Here is a 22,877-nt window from a genome sequence, read left to right as displayed (position 1 = left end):
GATTTTTGTTTCTTGATGTTGGATTAGGAGCAAAGTTGAGTAATTGTTTTAAAAAGCACTTCCTCATCCTCCCCAAAGAAATGAAAATAATTATAGTAGCTGCCATGTATACTGTGCCTAGTATATGCACTCTGCTAATTATGGTACTTTGTGTCCAGTTTTTCATTTGTTCCTCACAGTCCTTTAGGTAAGTACTGTTAACCCTGTTTTACAAAGGTGGTAATTGAGGTTTAGGGAGTCTAACTTGCCCAAGTTTTCACAGTTAGGGAGTTTCAGAATCAGGATATAAACTCTGGTGTCTCTGATTGCAATGCCTATGTTCTTTCTATTATGCTTTGTTGCCTCAGTAAACAGACCAAACAAGTGTTTGGGAAAATTTTTTTTAACTTTGTTTTTTCTAATTATGAAAGAAATACATGTACATTAGCTGTGCCTTTGATTTAATTTGGAGCTTTTAATTAGCTACCTTTTGTGCATAACAACAGCTCCTAAACCTTGTAGAATTGGTTTTGCTTTTAATCTTTTTGATAAATTTATTTTGAGACTATGAGAAAGATATGTTTGAATTGTGGAAGAGTATTATATGCATGGATTAGAAAACTATTTCTGAGCTCCAGGAGCAGGTGTTTTATTTATCTTAGTAAACAATAACAAAGGCAACAAACAAAGCCCAAACACTTTGACAAGTACAATATTAAAAGCCTAAGTGGAAAAAACTAGGGATTATATGTTTGTGAGAGTAAGTCGATCTCCCGTGTGAAAGAATATATATATGTGAGAAGCTTTGTACTAAGTAGATTGTTACTTGAAGTAACAGTTTCTTAAATTTCTTAAATTTGATGTATTGCTTTTGGTTTTTTTCCTGTACACAGATTGTTAGCTACTTTTTTAGACAGATAGCTGTAATTATATTCTATATACAATTTTTCTTTTTCACTAACATTTTTTTTTTAAGAATTAGCCCCTGAGCTAACAATTTTTGCCCAGTTTTTTTTTTTTTTCTGCTTTTTCTCCCCATATCCCCCCCAGTACATAGTTGTATATTTTTTAGTTGTGGGTCCTTCTAGTTATGGCATGTGGGACCCCGCCTCAGCATGGCCTGATGAGCGGTGCCACATCCATGCCCAGGATCCGAACCGGCGAAACCCTGGGCCATGGAAGCAGAGTGTGTGAACTTAACCACTTGGCCACGGGGCCGGCCCCTCACTAACATTTTAACAGAAATATATTCATTATATTGGAAATATTTCTTAAAGATTTTTAATGAATGCATGATATTTCATCCAATTGTTAAACCATAGTTTATGCCATCATTCTCCTATTATTGGACATTTATATTGTACCTGTTTTTTAAATTATAAATAATACTGCAGTGAATATTGTTAGTCTAATGTTTTTTGTATTTAGGGTTATTTCCTAAACATAGATTGTTACAAGTAGAATTATTAGTTGAAAGCATTTAGGTTTTTTTTTTTAAGGCTGTTGACACTTTTTGCCAAATTATATGCCCAAGTGTTCCAGTTTATATGCCCACCAGTGTTCTAGCATTAGATATTAATGTTTAAGAACAGAAGATAAACCTGTTAATTTGGTAGGAGGAAAATGGTGTTTCATTTTTAAAAATTTCCTTTTTAAAAGATTACTAGTGAGCCTTCATATTTAATCTTCATTTGTATTTCCTTTCTTGAAAATGAACTTTTTATGTTCTTTGCCAGTTTCTCATATGTGGTTTTTGTGTGTTTCTTTACTGTTTGTAGAGGTTCTAATAGGGTAAAAATTTGACCCATTTGGAGATGGGAGTTTTGTCAAAAGCTTTTGCAGACTCAAGTAAATAAAGACTATCTATGATTCATAGCTATAGTTATTATTTCTATTGCCTAATGTCATTTTGCCTGTGATTTTGTCATACATTGTGCCCTGAGATGTAATTCACGTAAAACTTTCACCCTTTTGATAGAATACTACAAAGTATGTTGTCCAACCACAATGGAATGAAATTAGAAATGAGTCACAGAAAGAAATTTGGGAAACCATAAATATGTGGAAATTAAACCACATGCTCTTGTATAACCAGGGGGCCAAAGACGATATCAGATGGGATGTTAGAAAATACTTTGAGATGAATGAAAATGAAGACATGACATACCAAAACTTGTAGGATGCAGCTAAACTGTGCTTACAGGGAAATTTGTAGCTAAAAGCCTATTGTAAAAAATAAGAAAGATCTCAAATTAGTAACTTAACCTTCCATCTTAAGACACTGGAAAAAGAAGAGCACACTAAATATAAAGCATGCAGAAGGAAGGAAATAAGAAAGGTTAGAGAGGAAATTAATGAAATAGTGGTAGAAAAATAGAGAAAATCAGTGAAACCGAAAGCTTGTTCTTTGTAAAAATCAACAAAATTGACAAACCTTTAGTTATATTGACTAGGAAAAAAAGAGAGAAGACTCAGATTACTAGAATCAGAAATGAAAGAGAGGATGTTACTACCAACCTGACAGAAGGGAAGAGGATTATAAAAGAATACCAAGAACAATTGTATGCCAGTAAATTAGGTAACTTAGATGAAGTGGACCAATTCCTACAAAGACACAAACTGACTCAGGAAGAAGTAGACAATCTGAATAGACCCATAACAATCAAAGAAATTGAGTTAGTAATGAAAAAACAAAACAAAATCTACCCATAAAGAAAAGCTCAGGCCCAGATGGCTTCGAATCAAACATTTAAATAAGAATTAATAGCAATTCTTTATAAACTTTCCCCAAAAATAGAAGAGGAGGGAACATTTCTCAACTCATTCTATGAAGCCAGTATAACCCTAATAGCAAAACCAGACAAAGACATCACAAGAAAAGCAAACTATAGATCAGTGTCTCTTATGAATATGGATGCAAAAATCCTTAACAAAATACTAGCAAATCAGATCCAGCAATATGTAAATAGGATTATACAACGTGATCAGGTGGGATTTATCCCAGAAATGCAAGTTTGTTTCAACATGTGAAAATAAATTAATATAGTACACCATAAAAATAAAGGACAAAAACCATATGATCATCTCATTAGATGTGGAAAAAGCATTTGACAAAATCCAACACCATTTCATTGTAAAAACACTAAAAAAACCTGGGAATAGAATGGGACTTCCTCAACCTGATAAAGGGCATCTGTGAAAAACTGACAGCTGACCTCTTACTAATAGTGAAAGACTGCCTGCTTTCCCCACATAAGATCAGAAACAAAACAAGTATGTCCTTGTGTCCCTTTCTACTTGATTCAACATTGTACTGGAGGTTCTAGCCAGTGCAATTAGGCAAAAAAAAAAAAAAAAAGGAATAAAAGGCATCCATATTGGAAAGGAAGAACTAAAACTATCCCTGTCTATTCTCCTGACCTGACTTGGTATATAAGAAGTCCTAAGGAATTCACTAAAAAACTATTAGAAGTAATAAATGAGTTCAGCAAGGTTTCAGGATACAATGTCAATATACAGCCATACCTCATTATTGCACTTCGCAGAAATTGCATTTTTTGCACATTGAAGTTTTGTGGCCACCCTGTGTCGATCAAGTCTTGATATGGAATCTACTCCTGGCTAGGATGCTGTGAAGGTTGTTGAAATGACAACAAAGGGTTTAGAATATGACATACACTTAGTTGATAAAGCAGTGGCAGGGTTTGAGAGGGGTGACCCCAATTTTGAAAGTTCTCTTGTGGGTTGGAGATTACGTTTCAACATACGAATTTTGGGAGAACACAAACATTCAGTCTATAGCATGTCCTCAGAATTCACCCATGTTGTAACTTGTGTCAGAATTTCATTCCTTTTTTAAAGCTAAATAATATTCCATTATATGTATATACCACATTTTGTTTATCCATTCATCCATTGATGGACACTTGGGTTACTTCCACCTTTTGGCTATTGTAAATAAGGCTGCTGTTAATGTGGGTGTACAAATATCTTTTTGAGTCCATGCTTTTGATTCTTTTTGGTATTGTTGTGGACTGAGTTGTGTCCCCTCAAATTTGTATGTTGAAGCCCTAACCCCAATGTGATTGATTTGGAGATGGGGCCCTTTAAGGAGTTAGTTAAGCTGAGATGAGTCCATAAAGGTGGACCCTAATCCAACAGGACTGGTGTCCTTATAAGAAGAGGAAGAGAGACCAGAGTTCTCTCTCTCTGTGTGCGCATAGGGAAGGGCGGGTGAGGATACGGCAAGAAGGTGGCTTCCTGCAAGTCAGGAAGGGGGTCCATACTAGGAACCTAATTTGCTGGCACTTTCATTTTGGACTTCTGGTCTCCAGAACTGTGAGAAAAGTTTCTCTTGTTATGCCATCAGCCTGTGGTATTTTGTTACGGCAGCCCATGCAGACTAATGCAGATGTATGCCCAGTTGTGGACTTCCTGGGTAATATGGTAATTCTGTTTTTTAATTATTTTTTTTTTTGAGGAAGATTAGCCCTGAGCTAACATCTGCTGCCAGTCCTCCTCTTTTTTGCTGAGGAAGACTGGCCCTGAGCTAACACCTGTGCCCATCGTCCTCTACTTTATATGTGGGATGCCTGCCACAGCATGGCATGCCAAGTGGTACGTAGGTCCATACCTGGGATCCCAACCAGTGAACCCCAGGCTGCCGAAGTGGAATGTATGAACTTAACCACTGCACCACTGGGCCAGCCTCTCTATTTTTAATTTTTTGAGGAACTGATGCACTGTTTTCCACAGTGGCTGTACCATTTTACATTATCACCAGCAACGTACAAGGGTTCACTTTCTCCATATCCCTGCCTACATTTTTTTCTTTTCTTTCTTTTTTTTGGACAGTAGCTGTCCTAATGGGTATGAAGTGGTATCTCAATGTGGTTTTGATTTACTTTTCTGTAATGATTAGTGATTAATGATGTTAAGCATCCTTTCATGTGCTTATTTGCCACCTATATATCTTGGAAAAATGAGATTCTAACCTTTAAGGAACTCACGAACCAACATTCAGGCTTATAAAAGATACACAATGTATTATAATATGTTTTTCACAATAACAAGTAACTATGAGGTATAAAAGTTGCTCAGGTGAAGGAGTGAAAAAAAGTCTTTGGGGTAGAGAAGTATTAAGGAGAGCATTTTGGATGTTGTCTCACTTGGGATTTGAAAGATCAATAGTTTGTGAAACAGGTAAGATTAGGGCAGAGTTGTTTTTTTTTAATGATTTTTTTTTTTTAAAGATTGGCAGCTGAGCTAACGTCTGTTGTCAGTCTTCTTCTTTTTTTTCCTTCTTTGTCTCCCCAACCCCCCCAGTACATAGCTGTATACTCTAGTTGTGGGTCCTTCTGGTTGTGCTATGTAGATTGCTGCCTCAGCATGGCTGGATGAGCGGTGCCATGTCCCCATCCAGGATCCGAACCAGCAAAACACTGGGCCTCTGAAGCGAGTGCATGAACTTAACCACTCGGCCATGGGCCAGCCCCAGAGTTTTTTGGTTGTTTTTTAAAATTAAAAAAATTTTTTTATTGAGTTCATAATAGTTTACATCAATGTGAGATTTCAGTTTCAGTTGTCCATTATTTCTTGTCTGTCACCATGTAAGTGCTCCCCTTCACCCCCTGTGCCCAGCCACCACCCTCCTTCCCCTGGTAACCACTGAATTGTTTTCTTTGTCCATGCAGAGTTTCTTAATTAAAATTGTTTTAATTGTTCCAAAAGAAGGATATAGTGTCGGGCTGGGGCTTAACCTATTTAGGGAATTGAGAGGGTTTTCTAGAGGAAAAGACAGTTGAGTTTAGACTTTAAGATCTTAAGGCATGGTAAGAGGTAATTAAGCAAAAGGAATGGAAGAAGTTGGTGGGAAGAGTATTCTAGGCAAAGGGAACAGCAAAGATCCTGTGGTAGAAAGGAGCACACTATGTTAGAAGACTTAAAAGATGGCAGTCAGGCTAAAGCTATGGTTCTCAGTGCGGTCTGAGGTCTAGGAGCCCTTGGGTTCTCAGGAACTCTTTGAGGGGGTCTTTGTGGTCCTCCTTTTTCAGCTACTTATTTCTAAGAGACTATGTTTTCTTCATATACTTCAGACAAAACAACATTGTTTTGTTGCAGATTGACCGTAGAAGCAGATATGAGTCATTATTCTAAAGGAATTAATAAAGAAATGTTTTTAAAATTTCTGGCTTAATTTCTAATACAGTTAATATTGATAGACATTACCCACATAAACAAAAGGTTTTTGGGAGTTCTGATTAGTTTTTAAGAATGTAAAGGTATCCTGAGACCAAAAACGATTTAAGAGCCATTAGGCTAGGTGCAGGGCCTTGTAGGTCTTGTTGAGAAGCCATTGAATTGTTTTGGATAGATGACGGGTAGAGAGGTGACATCAGATTTGCATTTCATAAAGACTGTTCTTGTGTTTCAGACAACTGATTGGAGAAGAGGCAGTATAGCTGTGGAGAGACCAGTCAGAACGTCATTGTAGTAGCCTACGTGAGAGGTGACAGTAGTTTGGATTAAAATGATAGACATATGGAAAGATATGGATAGATTTGAGAAATATTTACAAAGTAAGATTGATAGGACTTAGTAACTGACTGACCACAGGGTGAGGATGAAGGAATTGTTGAGGCTGATTCCTAGCTTTCTGGTTTATGTGCCAGATTAGATGGTGGCGCCTTTCACTGAGAAAGCAGTGGTTGGGTCTGGGACAAATCCACGCACCCCAGCAATTTCAAACTTACCAAAAAATGTTACAGAAATATAAGGAATTTTCATATATCCTTCTCCCTGATTCACCAGAAGTTAAGTTTCCTATATTTGCTTTATCATTCTCTCTCTCTGTTGTTCTTTCTTGAACCATTTAAGAGTGAATTGCAGACATCGTGCCCCTTTTGCACTATAGTAAATACTTGTGTGTATTTCACACAAGAAGAAGGATATCATTTTTATAACAACAGTACAATTCTCAAATTCAGGAAATTTAACTTTGATACAATACTAATACTAATCTGTAGACTTTAAGTTCTACCTATCATCTTAATATTATCCTTTCTATAAATTTTTGTTGGCCCGATGGTGTAGTGGTTAAGTTCATGCGCTCTGCTTCGGTGGCCCAGAGCTTGTGGCTTTGGATCCTGGGCGCAGACTTATACACCACTCATCAAGCCATCCTCTGGCAGCGTCCCATATACAGAAAAATAGAGGAAGATTTGTGCAGATGTTAGCTCAGTAACAGTCTTCCTCAAACAAAAAGAGGAGGATTGGCAACAGATGTTAGCTCAGGGCCAATTTTCCTCACCAAAAAAAATAATAATAATTTTTCTTTTCTGGTCTGGGATCACATATTGCCTTTAGTCTTCATGTCTCTTGTCTTCTTTAATCTGGAAAGGTCCTTCAGCTTGTCCTTGTCTTTCATGACCTTGACATTTTTGCAGAGTATGGGCCACTTATTTTATAGACTGTCTTGCCGTCTGGATTTATGATATTTCTTCTGTTTAGATTCAGGTTATGCATTTTGGCAAGAATACCACATGAATAATATTGTATCCTTCTCAGTGCATCATATCTTGAGATACAGATGAAGTTTGACTCATTATTGATGTTTTTACCTTTCATACTTCGTTAAGGTGGGGTCTACCAGGTTTTTGTCATAGAGTTACTATTTTCCCTTGTGATTAATAAGTAATTTGTGGGGAGATACTTTGAGGTTATATAAATATCTTCTGCCACATCAAACTTTTGCTCACTATTTTAGCAACTATTAGTAAATCTTGCCAAGTCAGTTATTGCTCTGATCATTACAAAATGGTGGTTTTCTAACTCTATTATTCCTTCTGTGTTTATTAGTTGGCATTCTACTGTAAAGAAAGCTTTCCCTTCCTTCCTGTCATTTTATTCAATAAATTGTAAACTATTATCGTTATTATTTCTTGAAGTTCAAATTGTTCCTTTATGTGTATTTTAAATAAAAGGTGTGAATTTCCCATATTCCTTGTTTCACAGTAGGAAGAAAGTCATGCTTTTGCGTACTCTCAACTTTTTCAAGTTCATCTCATTTTATCCTGTCAGTAATCCTTTGAGGTTCATTGTACACCTAATCCTCATTTGAGAGATGAAGAGATTTAGTTCACAGATTTTGCCAAGAAATTAATATTCAGTTCTTGTGTAGCATCTGCACAACTGAAATTGGAGGTCTTCTGCTTGCTTTCATATCTGTGAAGATTTTTCTGGGAGACTAAATATCTTGTTATTTTACTTATAAGGGCTCCTTAGAGCCTAGTTTAATTCTTCTTTGTTTCTCTGTCTCCATCTTGCTTTCTATTCCAGTCTGTTTCTTTTCTGTTCCTTTATTCTATGGGAAAAGTACATTAAGCTTTTAAGGCAACAGATAGAACCATATAGCATTTTAACATTTATATACTCCTCAAAGAAATATGATGTGTGGTTTGTTAGGAGAGGGTATCTGTTAGAATCATTTGCATATAAAGTACTCTGAATTTTTATCTGTGCTTAAAATTGATCCATATTGAAACTAAATTAGTCAGTGTTATTTTTGTCTTATTTAACTTCATTCTCAGATTTTCTTGATTATGTAACTGTTGATTTTTTTTTCTATAGCAAGAGTATTAAACTGGTTGGTTTAGCTTGTTTTATTTTTGAGATGGTTTGCTCTTATTGGGAATGTGGTTTGCATACTCACTCCATTAATATAAAAATGATGGCTCTTTAATGGCCTGAGTGTAACACCAAAATAGCATCATCTGCAGAGCTGACACTAGGCAGCTATTACTGTTGATGGCCGTGATGCAAGAAGTGACCTGTAGGGGAAGGACATCATAAAACTGTAATAGCTGCCCTGAGGGTGTGATTTAGACTTCCGCTCTCTTTTCGGCTAACGTTCAGTGCGCAGTAATAGGCAGGTTATGCGTCAGTGTTGCTTGGTTACCTTAATAGAAGCTAGAAGGTTTTAGTTTGTTGTTTGAAAATCAAATAAAGTATTTGTAACAGTGGTAGCAGCCTTCCAGGGGCTGGTGGTTGAGTCAACAGTTTGGTTATGAGAAATGATGCTTCTGTACTAAATATAAATAGTTTATTAAACAAACAAACTACCCTGCTCTATTAACTGTGACAGTCATTGTCAGCTTTGTATCTGGAAGTTTCTCTTAACTTCTTGGTGTCTTATTTTGATGGATAATTTTGAGCCCTTACTATATATATAAGGCATTGTGAGGATTTAGAAGTGTATGTTTTCTTTAGCCTAAATAACTGGGAGGCAGGAATTAACTCTGAGCTAAAGTGTTTGAGCCATTTTAAGTTCCCTCTCTGAGAACCCCACCCTCTGTGTGGGAGCTTTCCTCCCAGGTTTCCTTTGTTCTCTCCTCCAAGTAACCCTCCCTGCCCACCCCACCTTCACAGAAGACATAGCTTCTCCCCCAAAGTGCAGTTTCCCATTTAGTTGAGGCATCTTCCCCTGGAGTGTTCTGATGTGAACCATTAACCGGTGCTCACTGTCTTTCCTGTCAGCTGCCCTGTTGTTTGACAACCGTCACTGGAAAGTTCATGCTCGTGTCTGCCAGAATGGCGGAACTATTTCGTCCGGGTGGTCTACTCTTACCTCTGATCCTTTCCATTTTCTGTTTTTTTTTGCCATCAATTTTCCTTCTCTTCTTAAATAGTTTTTGTTTTTTTAAGTACATGCTAAGTGCCAGGCACTATGCTAGACGCTTGTGCTTGCTGAATGTCTGTTATGTCCCAGACACTGTTAGCTGATTTTACATACAGTAATTATTAAATGAATTCATTTAATCCACTAACCATAAAATTCATAGTAGGATATATTATTCCTATTTTTACTAAGTAAAGATTTCTAAAAACTTAAGAGGCTTAGTGAAGATCACGTAGATACTAAGTGGCGGGGCCAGCAAGTCTGTGCTCCTTCCACTCTGCTACTTTGCCTCTCAAACAGGAGGTGAATCAGTTTGTGAAATCTACTTTCTCTGCAAAGCCTCCTACACCTCCTGGAGGCATTCTTACACCTGCGTGGGTGTGGTTCTGCTGTAGCTGTTCCTTTCTTTTTATGATCTTAAAGGACTCTCATTCTTATGGATAATGTAATATTTTTCTAATGTTTATGAAAAGTATGGTTATTTTCTTTTTTGTGTGCATTTAGGCTGTTTAATTTTTTAAAAATCTCAAACATGCAGAAAAATTGCAAGGACAGTAATAAACTTTCTTGTGAACCATTTTGAGTAAGTTGCTAATGTGTTGCCCCATTATTCTTGAATACTTCAGTGTGTGTTTCCTATAAACAAAGATATTCTCCTACATAGCCTCAATACAACCATCAAAATCAGGACATTAAGGAGCCGGCCCGGTGGCGCAGCAGTTAAGTTCACACGTTCTGCTTTGGGGGCCCACAGTTCACGGGTTCATATCCCAGGTGTGGACATGGCACTGCTTATCAAGCCATGCTGTGGCAGGCAGTCCACATATAAAATAGAGGAAGATGGGCACGGATGTTAGCTCAGGGCTAGTCTTCTCAGCAAAAAGAAGAGGATTGGTGGCAGATGTTAGCTCAGGGCTAATCTTCCTCAAAAAGAAAAATTAGAAAAAAAATCAGGACATTAACATCAACACATTACTACCATTTAATCCTCAAACCTCATTCAAATTTCACTATTTGTTCCAATAATGTCCTTTATAGGAAAATGCTCCAGTTCAGAATTACTTTATATTTTAGTCGCCATATCTCATCAGTCTCCTTCAATCTGAAATAATTCCTGAGCCTTTCCTTGATTTTATGACCTTGACACTTTCCAAAATTATAGGACAGTTATTTTTTAGAACCTCCCTGAATTTGGGTTTGTCTGATTTTTTCTCATAATTAGATTCAAGTTATCTCCCTTTAGCAAGAATATCACAGATGTTATGCTGTTCTCTTCTCTTTGCATCCTATGATGCATATACCGTTTTGATTTGTCCCATTAATGATCACGTTTACTTTGATCACTTGGTGAAGGTAGTGTCTGGTGGACTTCTTTACTGTAAAGTTACTCTTTCCTTTTGAAATGAATAAATATTTTGTGGAGCAGTGCTTTGAAACTGTGTAAATAGTCTGTCCTCAGACTTTCAATTTATTAATATCAGTTATGGACTCATAGATTTCTTGTTTATTCAGTGGATCATAATCTGTTACTATCATTATTCATCTTGATGTTCAAATTCCCTGATATGGCCAAGTGGGAGCCCCTTCATGCTGGCTTATATGTCCCTTTGACTTCTCTTTATTATTCTTTGAATACTTCCTTTCTTTCTGGCATAAAATATTCCAGGCTCATCTTGTACTTTCTCTGCTCTAGCCCTGGTATCAGTGGTTCTCCAAGAATCCCTAGTTCCTCTTAGTGGAGAACTGTATTATTTATTTGTTTTTTTTTTTGAAGAAGAAGAGTAGCCCTGAGCTAACTACTGCCAATCTTCCTCTTTTTGCTGAGGAAGACTGGCCCTGAGCTACATCCATGCCCATCTTCCTCTACTTTATGTGTGGGACGCCTACCACAGCATGGCTTTTCCAAGCGGTGCCATGTCCACACCTGGGATCTGAACCGGCGAACCCCGGGCCGCCGAGAAGCAGAACGTGCAAACTTAACCGCTGCACCACCGGGCCAGCCCGCGGAGAACTGTATTTTGAAACCAAGATCTGGGCTCTGAGTGTGCTCATTGCTGTTAGGGTCTTGCTGCTTTTGGGCCCTCTCAGTGGACAGAGCTAGAGGATATAGGTACATTATAAACTACACGTTTACGTCTGTGTTTATTTCTTTATCTGTATTTAATGAAAATTGTATTATCATCTCTATTTGTAATTCAAACTCAACACTACAGTGTTCATTCTAGTTTTTTCTGTTGTTTGTAACTTTCTTCTTAGACAGTATTATCCTTAATATATTTACTTATTTGATACATCTTCCTGTTTGTTCAGTTTTGTGTCTGTGTGTTACTTACACCAGGTGTTGGCAACCTAGTTAGCTAATCATAAGAATTGGTTATTAATTTAGTATCACTATATTTATCAGGCAGTAATTAGAAACCTGAGTGATTCTTAATGGAAGAAGAGAATAGTGTTACTTGAGAGTAACAGTATAAATATATGTAAAGAGAACAGTTAGGTATTATAGAGCTTTTTGAGTATTTAAGGTTCAAATGCCCAATACTGAACATAGTGAGCAAAGTTTTCAAAATCATGAAACTGTTTATGCATCTGAGTGGGGAAAAGAGCTCTGGATTGAGTGAGTGCCAGGAGATGTGGATTCCAGGATTAGCTCTTCCACTAAGTTATATGTGTGTTATTAGACATGTCACTTAATCCTTATGGTCCTGTAAAATAGGGGATTGGCACATTTAGGCTGGAGGAGAGAGAGAGGTGATTGTGGAGGGTACTTCCAGAGACTGTAATTTCCAATGTTAGAGTGAGCAAGAGAGAAAGAAACTAGTTGTGTGATTTCAAATCAATGATTTTATTTATAGATAGATAGCTTTTATAGATAGAAAATCCTGGAGAATTTGAACTGGAAGGGAATAACTAAAGATAACTTGTTTTCTATTGACAATTATGTAGGTACTTATCTCCCAGTGAAACCATATAGATGCTTTATCTGTGACCATATACCTTCCTTACTGTTTTAGATTATAGTAACAATAGCTAATAGTCATTTTATGCTTTATAGTATATACATTTTTTACATTTATATTATAAATATATACATGTATTTATATTATACATGCATATATTTATATATATATTTAAGCCTCATGATAAACCTGTGAGTTAGGTAAGGCAAGTATTATTGTTCCTTCTTCATAGATGAGGACGCTGAGACTCTGAGAGGTCCAGTGACTTGACCAGTGTTAAATGTATAGTAAGTAAGAGCTGAAATTTGAAGTTAGTTCTTTTATATTTTATACGTATACTTTATATTATGGAAAATTTCAAATTTGCTATTCTTTTCAATTTTGAGTATAAATTTGACAATTATTTGTACTTTGCAGTTGTTTTACTCTATTATCTCCTCTCACTTTTTACTGCTTTGGAGAGTTATTTGGTAGTGTCTTCTTAAGATGGACATACACATGTCCTTTGATCCAGCAGTTCTACCCCTAGGTATACATCTAACAGAAATGTGAATATGTACACCAAAAACCACACTCAATAATCATAGAAGTGTTATTCAGAATAGCCCAAAACTGGAAATAACCCAAATATCTGTCAACAGTAGAAAGGAGAAATGGATTGTGGTGTATTCACAAAGGGAATACTATACAGTAATGAAAATGAATGAACCATTGCTATATGCCCTACTATAATCTCTGATCTCACAAAATATTAAGCAAAAGAAGCCAGACACTATTTGATTTTACACAGTACTAAAATAGGCAAAATAAATCTATGTATTAGAAGTCAAGATAGTAGCTATTTTTGAGGGTGGTAGAGTAGTTATTGGGAGGGGGCATGAAGAGAGTTTCTCGAGTGTTGGTCATGTTCTATTTCTTTTTCTGGGTGCTTGTTATATGTGTGTATTCATTTTGTGAAAAATAATTGAGTGGTACACTTAAGACGTGTATTACTGTATGGATACTAAAAGTTTTGAAAATTTATAATTTGTGTTTTTAGATTTGGTAGCAGATAAATTTCAATTTAGGGGCCATTTTTAAAGTACTTACTCTTTTTTTTTTCTGTCTCTCTTTAAAGTACTTACTCTTTACAAGGCAAACTGCTAGCTGCTGGGAATTCAATGATGAACAAACAGGAGTCTTATTTTCTAAGGAATCTTGATTCTTTTCGGAAGACACATACTCAAGTGACATGCTACCAGACAGACTACTAAGAATGTAGTTTTGAAGTCATCCCTAAAGTTGATGCAAAGCTTTTGTTTCTGTTTTTTTTTAAGCTTATTTTTAAGATATCTTAATCATGTCCTTTTGTTCTCTTTTCTTTTTAATAGCACCTGACAGATACCTCCCATGGTGTAAGAAATAAGTGCCTGCAATTACTTGGCAATCTTGGCTCTTTGGAGAAAAGTGTCACAAAAGATGCAGAAAGTCTAGCTGTCAGAGATGTCCAGAAGATTATAGGGGATTACTTCAATGATCAAGACCCACGTGTCAGAACAGCAGCTATAAAAGCCATGGTAAACATAATCATGGAAACTAAGTGGAGACAGTTTTGTTTGTTTGTTTTTCAAAGTTCATGGCTAATGCTGTCTTGGATACATTTTGAGTCCTCCCAGAATGCACCTTATGCACACTTTCACGAAGGTGTTGGTGGCATCACAGAACTCAAAGGCACACGTTCCTCTATAACGGGTGTGCTTTTCTTTGAGCTTCTCTGATAGCTTTCATCTGTATTTCTGAAACACAGAGGGTACAACCTGTACCTGTTGTAATATGGTACTAGTCATGTCCCTTCTCCACGTCAGTGGGAGGGATGTTACTTGGTATTGTATTACAATAGGTACAGGTTGTACCTTTCATGTTTCGGAAATACAGGTGAAAGTTACAAGGGAGGTGTTTTTTCAGGGGGAAATGGTGTTAACTATTTCTTCCTTAGCCTTCTTATCATTATTTCATATTTTTCTAATATCCCCTTGGGAAACAGTCCGTGGGTTAGATTTATTAAGTGTTTGAGTGCTTCTACTAAAAAGTCTTTGACCAGGTTTCTTATTTATATAGCACTAATTTTGGCTAAAGGGAACCATGTTAAATAATGGGGGAAAATATGTGAGATTGTGGAGAGACATTGGAAATATTAATCTTTTTTTCCAAATACTTAAAATCTATCTCTGTTATCTAGTTGCAGCTCCATGAAAGAGGACTGAAATTACACCAAACAATTTATAATCAGGTACCTCACATGACTGCTGTCTGGAAGGGGAGGAGGCATCACTAAACCAGGAGGATGGCACACTGGTTGTCAGAATTTGAGAACATAGAGCTTCAGCTGGCTGTCAGTGGCAGCATTAATTGGGATGAATGTGAAGTTGTATCCAAAACATTCTAAGAAGAGAATGGAGGATATGTAACTGAATAACACTAGTATATGTGAAAAGGACTTTTAGGAGGATTTAGGTAGCTCAGTATAAATACCAGAGTACACAAAGAGAAGTGTAGTGTTCAGCATAAGGAAAGTGGTAATCTTGCTGATCTTTGGTTGGTTGGTTGGTCCAAACATGAAGCAGTTCTGGGCACCACACTTAACAAACTAGAATATTTCTGGAGAAGGATGACCAAGACCATGATATCATAGGATAAAAAAGATACCATGTGATTGTTATATTGGTAAAGAAAGGCACAATGAAGTTATAGTATCACTAGGAGAAGCTGATTGATTCCCTAACCAAAAGGCCTTATAAGGTAGTAGTTCTCTTATAGAATAATTGCATGAATTTAGAGACAAGCAATCTGAATTCATGCTCAGAAACCAGATTACCAAGAGTGGTTTTGTCTTTTAGAGGAAGATGATAACTAGCCAAGCCCCTGTGACTGATGTGTAAACCAAATTTATTCTTTTACAAAATGAAGTAGAATGAGTTCAGAACGGTTATGTTGATGTGACCAGCACCTTCTCTTCCTAAAGGAAAAGTAATGGGAAGCCAAATAGTTAAAAGAAGCTTGGAAAGTAAGGACTCAGAGGAAGAAGAGTTAGTCAGATGATTTAGATGTTTAGTAGCATAAGACTGTGTCAGTTAACTAGGCTGGCAATGGTGAGGGCCTCAAGGGAATGACAGTGGAATGGTGGTGGAAGATTTGAGATATAAGGTAGGATTAGGTACCATAATGAGTTGTCTTGGTTATGTTGCATTTAAAGGGTTGGTGGGACACCCATGAGGAGAATTCTAGGCAAGTGGATAGTTGTGAAGGTCTGGCGCACAGGAGAGATCAGAGCTGGAGGTGGATATTTGGACTTATCAATGTCTAAGGTGCATACGTATACCTAAGGAGAGTAAAAAAATTGGAAGAGACCAAGGATGGAGCCATGGGTAAGGTCCAACATTGAAGAGGTGAACAGAAGAAAGGAGCCCTAGAATGGAACTGAGAGCAGCCAGATGGAAGAGGAAGAAAAATATATTCCAGAAAAGGCAAGAGGGAGTTCTCATAGTCAGCAGTGTCAAATGCTGGTGAGAAGTCAATTAGGATAGGACTGAAATCTACCCTTTGGATTTAGCAACAAAGTGGCCGTTAGTGAGTTTGAAGAGAACAGTTTTAGCAGGAATGTAAACCAGATTAGAGTCAGTTGAGGTGAGGTGGTTTAACAGTGATTATCAACTATAAAGAAACTTGGCTATGATAGGAAAGCAGGATGGAAGATGGTAGAATGGGGCATAGGATTAAGAGAGAGTTTTTGTATTTTAAATGTAGTTGCTAAGTATGTTTATATGTTGAAGGGAGAGCCAGTGTTTTGGGAGAAGTTGATGGTAGAAGAGACAGGGGGAATAAATGGTGGAATAAGTTCCTTGAGGTAGAAAATCAGATTCATGAGCTGACTCATCCAGCAAACATGAGTGAATATCTAAGGCTGGTTGTGCATTGCCAAGCATGTTAGATAAGATCCATGTCCTCTAGATTCTCATGGGTAAGACAGGCAATTAACAAATAAATACAATAATTATAGCATATGAGTAGTATTGTGAAGTAAATAAATAGGTGCTATCATAGACAATCACAAAGAAGAGGTATTTTGGAGGATGGTAAAGGGAGGCCTGTGTGAGGAAATGAAGGGATCCATAGCAAAAGTAGAAGGTTTAGAAACTGGAAAGTACACTTCTTCCTCAGATATTGAGGAAACAAGATGTGGGAGAATACAAGTATAAATGAATTTATGACTGTTATGGAATAGTTGAGAGAGTTTATGCCTGAGAACCTTGATTTTTCTCACATAGGCAAGTCACCTTATGCTGGTAGTGGGACAGGGGTCCTGAGGAGGAGGTTAATAAAAGCTGTCTTGAGAAATGGAAGTGGAAAGCAGGGGTGTAAAAGATTTCAGAGTAGGGTCAATAAGGTTAGTGATGATGAGCCACCCATCCCCTGGAGAGTGTGGTCATCTTTGCCAGTGCTCTGCAGCCCTTGTGAGGAGTAGAGAAGGTCTTGGGTTTGTAGAGCAGCTGTAGCAGAAATCCTGAGGACGTTGTGTATGATGATGCTGACAGTGCTGTCAGGAGACTGGAGTAATGGAAGGGTATGGAGCAAAGAGAAGGTGGTTCATTTGGAGAAAAAGGATGGGATTAAAGTAGTGGCTCTCAACCAGGGTGATTTTGCTCCCCAGGCACATTGGCAGTGTCTGGAGATATTTTGGATTATTGCAACTACTGGGAGAGAGAGGGTGCAGTGCTACAACCATCTCCAGGGTAGAGGCCAGGGGTGCTGCTTAACATGTTACAATCTATAGGACGGCCCCTCGCAACAAAGAATTGGCTAGTCCAAAATGTCAGTAGTGCCAAGGTTGAGAAATGCTGGTTAAATGGATAGGTAGGTTAAGTGGGATTGAAAAGCAGGTGTGATGGTTAAGACATGGACTTGGAAGAGCTGGTGGAGTAGCATGTTATGGTCAGAGCATGAATATAGGATTTTTAAATTTCAGAAATGGAGTAGTTCTGGATGTTGTTGAAGTCTAGGGTATTGCCATGACTATAGATGGACTATGGATATTCCATTTCAGACCAAAGTAAGACAGAAAAATCTGGCCTCTTTTGGCAGCTTAGCATTAAAATTGTACATTTATTTGGAGTGCTTGAGTTTTCAGATGGATTGTCAGTCAGAAATTTGTGCTTTGATTTTACAGATAGGGGAAAAAACCCATCTTTGGGTTTGAGGCTGTAAGAGCAGCACTGTGGGCTCCCAGCAGGCTTTGCTGGGATTGATGCTATTCTAGATGGCTTTTGTGCTGTCTGTCAGTCTGTGGTTCTGCTTTCAGACATGGGGTGGGAGGGTGCACATTCAGAACACAGCCAGAGCAGCTGATAGAGGCCAAGAATTCTTTGTTGGGCAAAGACTGAAGAAGTTAAAACCACCTACAAGTTATTTTGATTGGCATCCTTATCCAACCGCCCTATCTTCATTTTGAAGAGTTTAGACATCACCTGGAAGGACAGAGAACTAACAGACTTCTGGAATCCTTGTTTGCAGGCCTGTAAATTGCTCTCTGATGACTATGAACAAGTGCGCAGTGCTGCAGTCCAGCTTATCTGGGTTGTCAGTCAGCTCTATCCTGAAAGGTCAGTGTGGGTGTAAACCAGCTTTTGTTCATTGCCAAGCCATTTTTCTCTCCTCCCACCATGCAAAAAGCCCACCTCCAGAAAAGCAATGTTGGTTAGATTTTTGGATGGCAGTGTGGAAGAGGGAAAAAGCACAGACCCTGAAAATTAGGATGCCTGATCCTTGTTTTTCAGCTCTGTCATGAACTTTCTATGTACCCTGGGAAAGATACTTCACCTCTATGAGTCCCAACCACCTCATCTATAAATGAAGAGATTGGACTATCCTTCTCAAGTCCTTTCCAGCCACTCACACCCCCCGCCTTAATCTTTAAAATTGTTTGGGGCTCGTTTAATAAATACAAATACCAGATAAAGATACCAGGTGACTTTGATAATAATGATCACCTGTGTAGTGTTTTCCTGGCTAAAAATATTTTCACAGTAATTAAATCATTTATTTTCACAGTGATTTTTTAAGATGGAGAGATGAATATTACTCTATGTTATAGAAGAGTTCTTTCTATAGGAAAAAGAACTGTTTTTTCCTCTTCATTAAACTGCCTGCTGAAATTGGAAAACCAGAATGAGTTGATAAACCTATAGACACCAAAAAAAAAAAGACTAATTGGAAATTGTTTCTCCTTTTAGGAGCGAATTTACAAGTACGTTTTATATTGATTTATTCTGAAATCTACTATATTGACAGCAATGTAACTATAGGAGAGAATAAACTTTAAGATACAAAATACTCTCTGGTGGCAGGTTTTTGGTATCTTCATAAATCTTTGAACCTTTGGTAGGTTAAACACTTTTATTCAAGACACTGAATATTTGCAGTGCAACTAAAAGGGTTGGTTCGTGCTACCATAGTGATTTGTTTAATATGAAATGTATTTTGTCATTCTAGGATTTGAATTATTTAATTGTTTCAATTTGTGCCTATTTTCCTTGGTCGTTCTCAGTTTTTTGAACTGGCAGCATTAGGCCTATATTTTGTCATTTGTGGTTTCTTTTAATTTAGCATTGTCCCCATTCCTTCTTCTAATGAAGAAATTCGCTTAGTTGATGATGCATTTGGAAAAATTTGTCACATGGTCAGTGATGGCTCCTGGGTGGTTCGAGTTCAAGCTGCAAAGTTATTGGTAAGTTATACTTTATTTAATCAAAACTTTTCCTATTACACTTCTACAACATTTTGAGAAACTATAGATAGGGACAGGTTTAACTCATTTTTAGAAGCTCTAGTATTTCTTAAAACAGAAAGAGGTGGCTTCCTTCCCGTGGAGAAGTAGTCTTTTAGAACTAGAAAAAACTTAAAGATAATCCTATTTAAATTTACTGGCATATGAGACAGCCAAGGCCTGGTTGCTACCATTTACTAAGCACCTCTTATAGCCTAGATACTTTGCTATGAGGCCCTTTGCGTTATCTCATTTACTCTTCACAGTAACCCTTCAAGATAGATGCTGTTATTCCCGTTTTGCTGGTGAGAAAACTGAGGCTCTGAGAACTTAAGTAAATTATCTAACTTATACAAATAGAAAGTTGTAGCCTGGCTTCAGATACTAATCTCCTGACTTTTAGCATGGTACTTTCCTACTGTTTTGCCTTTAGGGACTCAGTTCATTTGTAAACAAATTTTAACTTTTCAGAGATAGACTGTCTTACAGAAGAAAGAGTGTTGGTCCAATACTCAGCCTTATTTTATAGCTGTGTTATCTTGGACATGTCACTTGATCTTAGTTTCCTCATCTGTTAAGTGGGTAATATCTCTCATGTTTACCTCACAGGGTTGTCATGATGCTCAAATGAGATACTGTCTATGAAAATGTTAATAAATTGTAAAATACTGTGTGGGATGGTGGGGGCGGTTATATATACTATATAAATAGATATAAGTATCTGTAAAAATTTGTATAAACATCACAGCAAGAAAATCTGAGATTCTTTTTTGGACACCTCCCTTTTGAGGGCCTCCAACTTTGCTGATCTTGGTATGACCGTTGGCTAAATACTTTGGACCTGACTGTACTGGACACAGATCCAGTGATAACCTAGTTCTATGACAACGTTTATGAGGTGACTGCTAAAACCTGTGTGAAGCATTTTCGTGGGATAATAAGGAATCTGGATGGTTTCATTATTTCCTGTTTATAGATTATATTGCTTGTCCGTAATAAAATATAGTGTTAAGCCAGTTATTGATTTTATTTTTAAATTCACATTTTAAAGCTTTGTTTTGATTTGTAAATATTTTAAAATCCAGAGCAATCTAATCATTCATCAGATTCTTTCATTCAGCTTTTCCTGAGCATCTACAGTGTGCTGCATGTCTGTATGTGTGTGTAGGGGGTAGTGTTTCAGAGGAATAATTCAATGACAGATGACTCTAACGTGTCAAGTACTTTGTGTTATAATTTCAGTGATTTCAAATCCAAACAGCTCAAAATTATATAAATAATTATGTTTGTGCTTCAAAAGTAGTTAATACTCTAAACTTACTGATAATAATTCTTATTATTTATAGCGTTCTTAGCCTACTAAGCTAGACACTTTTCGTCATACACACATACACACCCACTTCCTTATACACAGGCACACCTGCATTTATACATACATACGTGCATATACATGCTCACTTTTTGCAAGTAATTTTTAATCCTTTTAAACTCCATGAGGTAGATACTATGTTATTCATTTTATAAATAATAAAACTAAGGCTTAGCATTGTCCAAGGCCACATAGATAGTAAATGACACTTCATTTACACTTCATGATCTAAAGCCCATGTCGGATCCCTTCCTTTTGAGAGTCCAGTTACACGCTGGGAGCTACGGTTGTGCAGCTAAGGCCCTGCTGGTTTACTAGTTCCAGCTAAGCTGGAAGCTAAGAGGTAAACTCCCCCACTCCAGCTCTTGAGTGGACAAACCTGTGACTGAGTGAACTACATGTGGTCTTTAGACCACATGTTCATCAAGTAGACAAACACTGAGCATAGTATATAGTCTATGTCTTTGAAAGAGTGGATAGTCTGGTAGGTTGACATAGGCAATCAGTTAATTATAATAACTGGTACTCCTAGGAAAGAGCACGTAACATAACCACAGAGGCTTCTTGGAGAAGGTGATTTCTGAGCTGAGTTTGGAAAGATGAGTATGAGTTAGCTAGGTAAAGAAGTAGGGAAGGAGAACATATGAGCAGAGATACAGAAAGAATACAATATCATGCATACTATTATTGTGTAAACTACGAGAAGTTCAGTGGTTCTTGATGTGGGGAGATAATGTTCAAAGTAGGGGATGTGTAACAAGGTAAAGCTCAAGCTCAAGAGGAAAGCAGAAGCCAGGCTCTTCAAGGACTCAAATGAAATGATAAGGCTTTAGGCTTAAGTCCTTGCACAGAAAATGAACAATCCCCATTCTCCTTGGCTCATAGCAGCATGAAAAATTTCGGATGTGGACTATATCAGAAAATTCAAAACCATGTAAAACGTTGGTTTTTGGTATACATAACTGCCCTAATGAGGCAAAGAAACTTGATTTCCAAGTGCACAGCTCCATGAGACTATTTAGGATACAGTCACTACTTTGAAATTAATCATAGTAGTTGACATTCTATCTAGAATAGGGTCTTTAGTTCAATGATTTCTTCTTCTTTTTTTTTTGATGAGGAAGATTGGCCTTGAGCTAATATCTGTTGCCAGTCTTGCTCTTTTTGCTTGAGGAAGATTATTGCTGATCTAACATCTGTGCCAGTCTTCCTCTATTTTGTATGTGGGATGCTGCCACAGCATGGCTTGATGAGTGGTGTGTAGGTCTGCCCCCGGGATCCGAACCCGTGAACTGTGGGGTGCCGAAGCGTAGCACGTGAACTTAACCACTATGTCAGTGGGCTGGCCCCTCAATGATTTCATTTTAAGATGTTTAATTTCTCTTGTTCAGTAAGAGTTAAACCTTATTTATAAGCCTCCAGAAGTCTTTTACCTTAAAAATTATAACATTTTCAGACAATTAGATTGTAGGATAATATGTCTGTAAAGATCAGCCCGGGGCTAATCTTTCCCAGGGTAAATGCAGATGTCTTAGTTAGTGGCAATTTTACATCTCACATAGTAATCAATCTTTGTTTTTTGGTCTGCTTCTCTTTTTTTCACCTAATTGGATAGAGGCTGGGAACCTTAAAATTGGAATAAACAAGGAAGGCATAGATTTATGTTATTATACTAATTGAGCAGTTTCTGCTCTGAAAGCAAGTTTGGCACACTTGTTTGTTGAATATCATGGTTTTCTTAGTGTTTATATAAATAGATGTTTTTAAGTAGTGGTAGTCGTACAGTTGGAGAAATTTTACCTGAATATATTTGTCTTGGTTAAAGTAGACAAGAATGTAGATGTTTTTCTGATTGGCGAGATACACTTTATGATAGGCTCGTTATCTTTTTGGTCCAAATCTGCTCCTCCTATGCTTTCATTAATGATGCCATCATTTACCCAGTTAGAACCCAGAGGCCTTTGGGAATCCTTTCTCGATGACCCATGTCCACTGAGTCATCAACTCTTATCAGTTCTACCTTCTTGACATCCCTCGAATCTATCCGTTTTCTGTTCCCACTGGGCCTGTCATCTTTCCGGTCTCACCATTTTT

General features: G+C 37.3%; 1 protein-coding gene across 1 annotated transcript in view; it reads left to right on the top strand.

Annotated features, from left to right (window-relative positions):
- Positions 1 to 22,877, top strand: part of INTS4 (integrator complex subunit 4) — a 93,118-nt gene that overhangs the window by 19,902 nt on the left and 50,339 nt on the right. The window contains exons 5-8 of the mRNA XM_046686186.1: positions 13,986 to 14,171; positions 14,834 to 14,884; positions 18,163 to 18,251; positions 19,255 to 19,375. Of these exons, the coding sequence (XP_046542142.1) occupies positions 13,986 to 14,171; positions 14,834 to 14,884; positions 18,163 to 18,251; positions 19,255 to 19,375 (447 nt within the window). The remainder of the gene's footprint in view (positions 1 to 13,985; positions 14,172 to 14,833; positions 14,885 to 18,162; positions 18,252 to 19,254; positions 19,376 to 22,877) is intronic.

Source organism: Equus quagga, chromosome 14 (assembly GCF_021613505.1).
Source record: "Equus quagga isolate Etosha38 chromosome 14, UCLA_HA_Equagga_1.0, whole genome shotgun sequence".
NCBI lineage: Eukaryota > Metazoa > Chordata > Mammalia > Perissodactyla > Equidae > Equus > Equus quagga.
The sequence above is the reverse complement of the archived record's forward strand: the minus strand, read 5'-3'. Positions and strand labels throughout refer to the sequence as shown.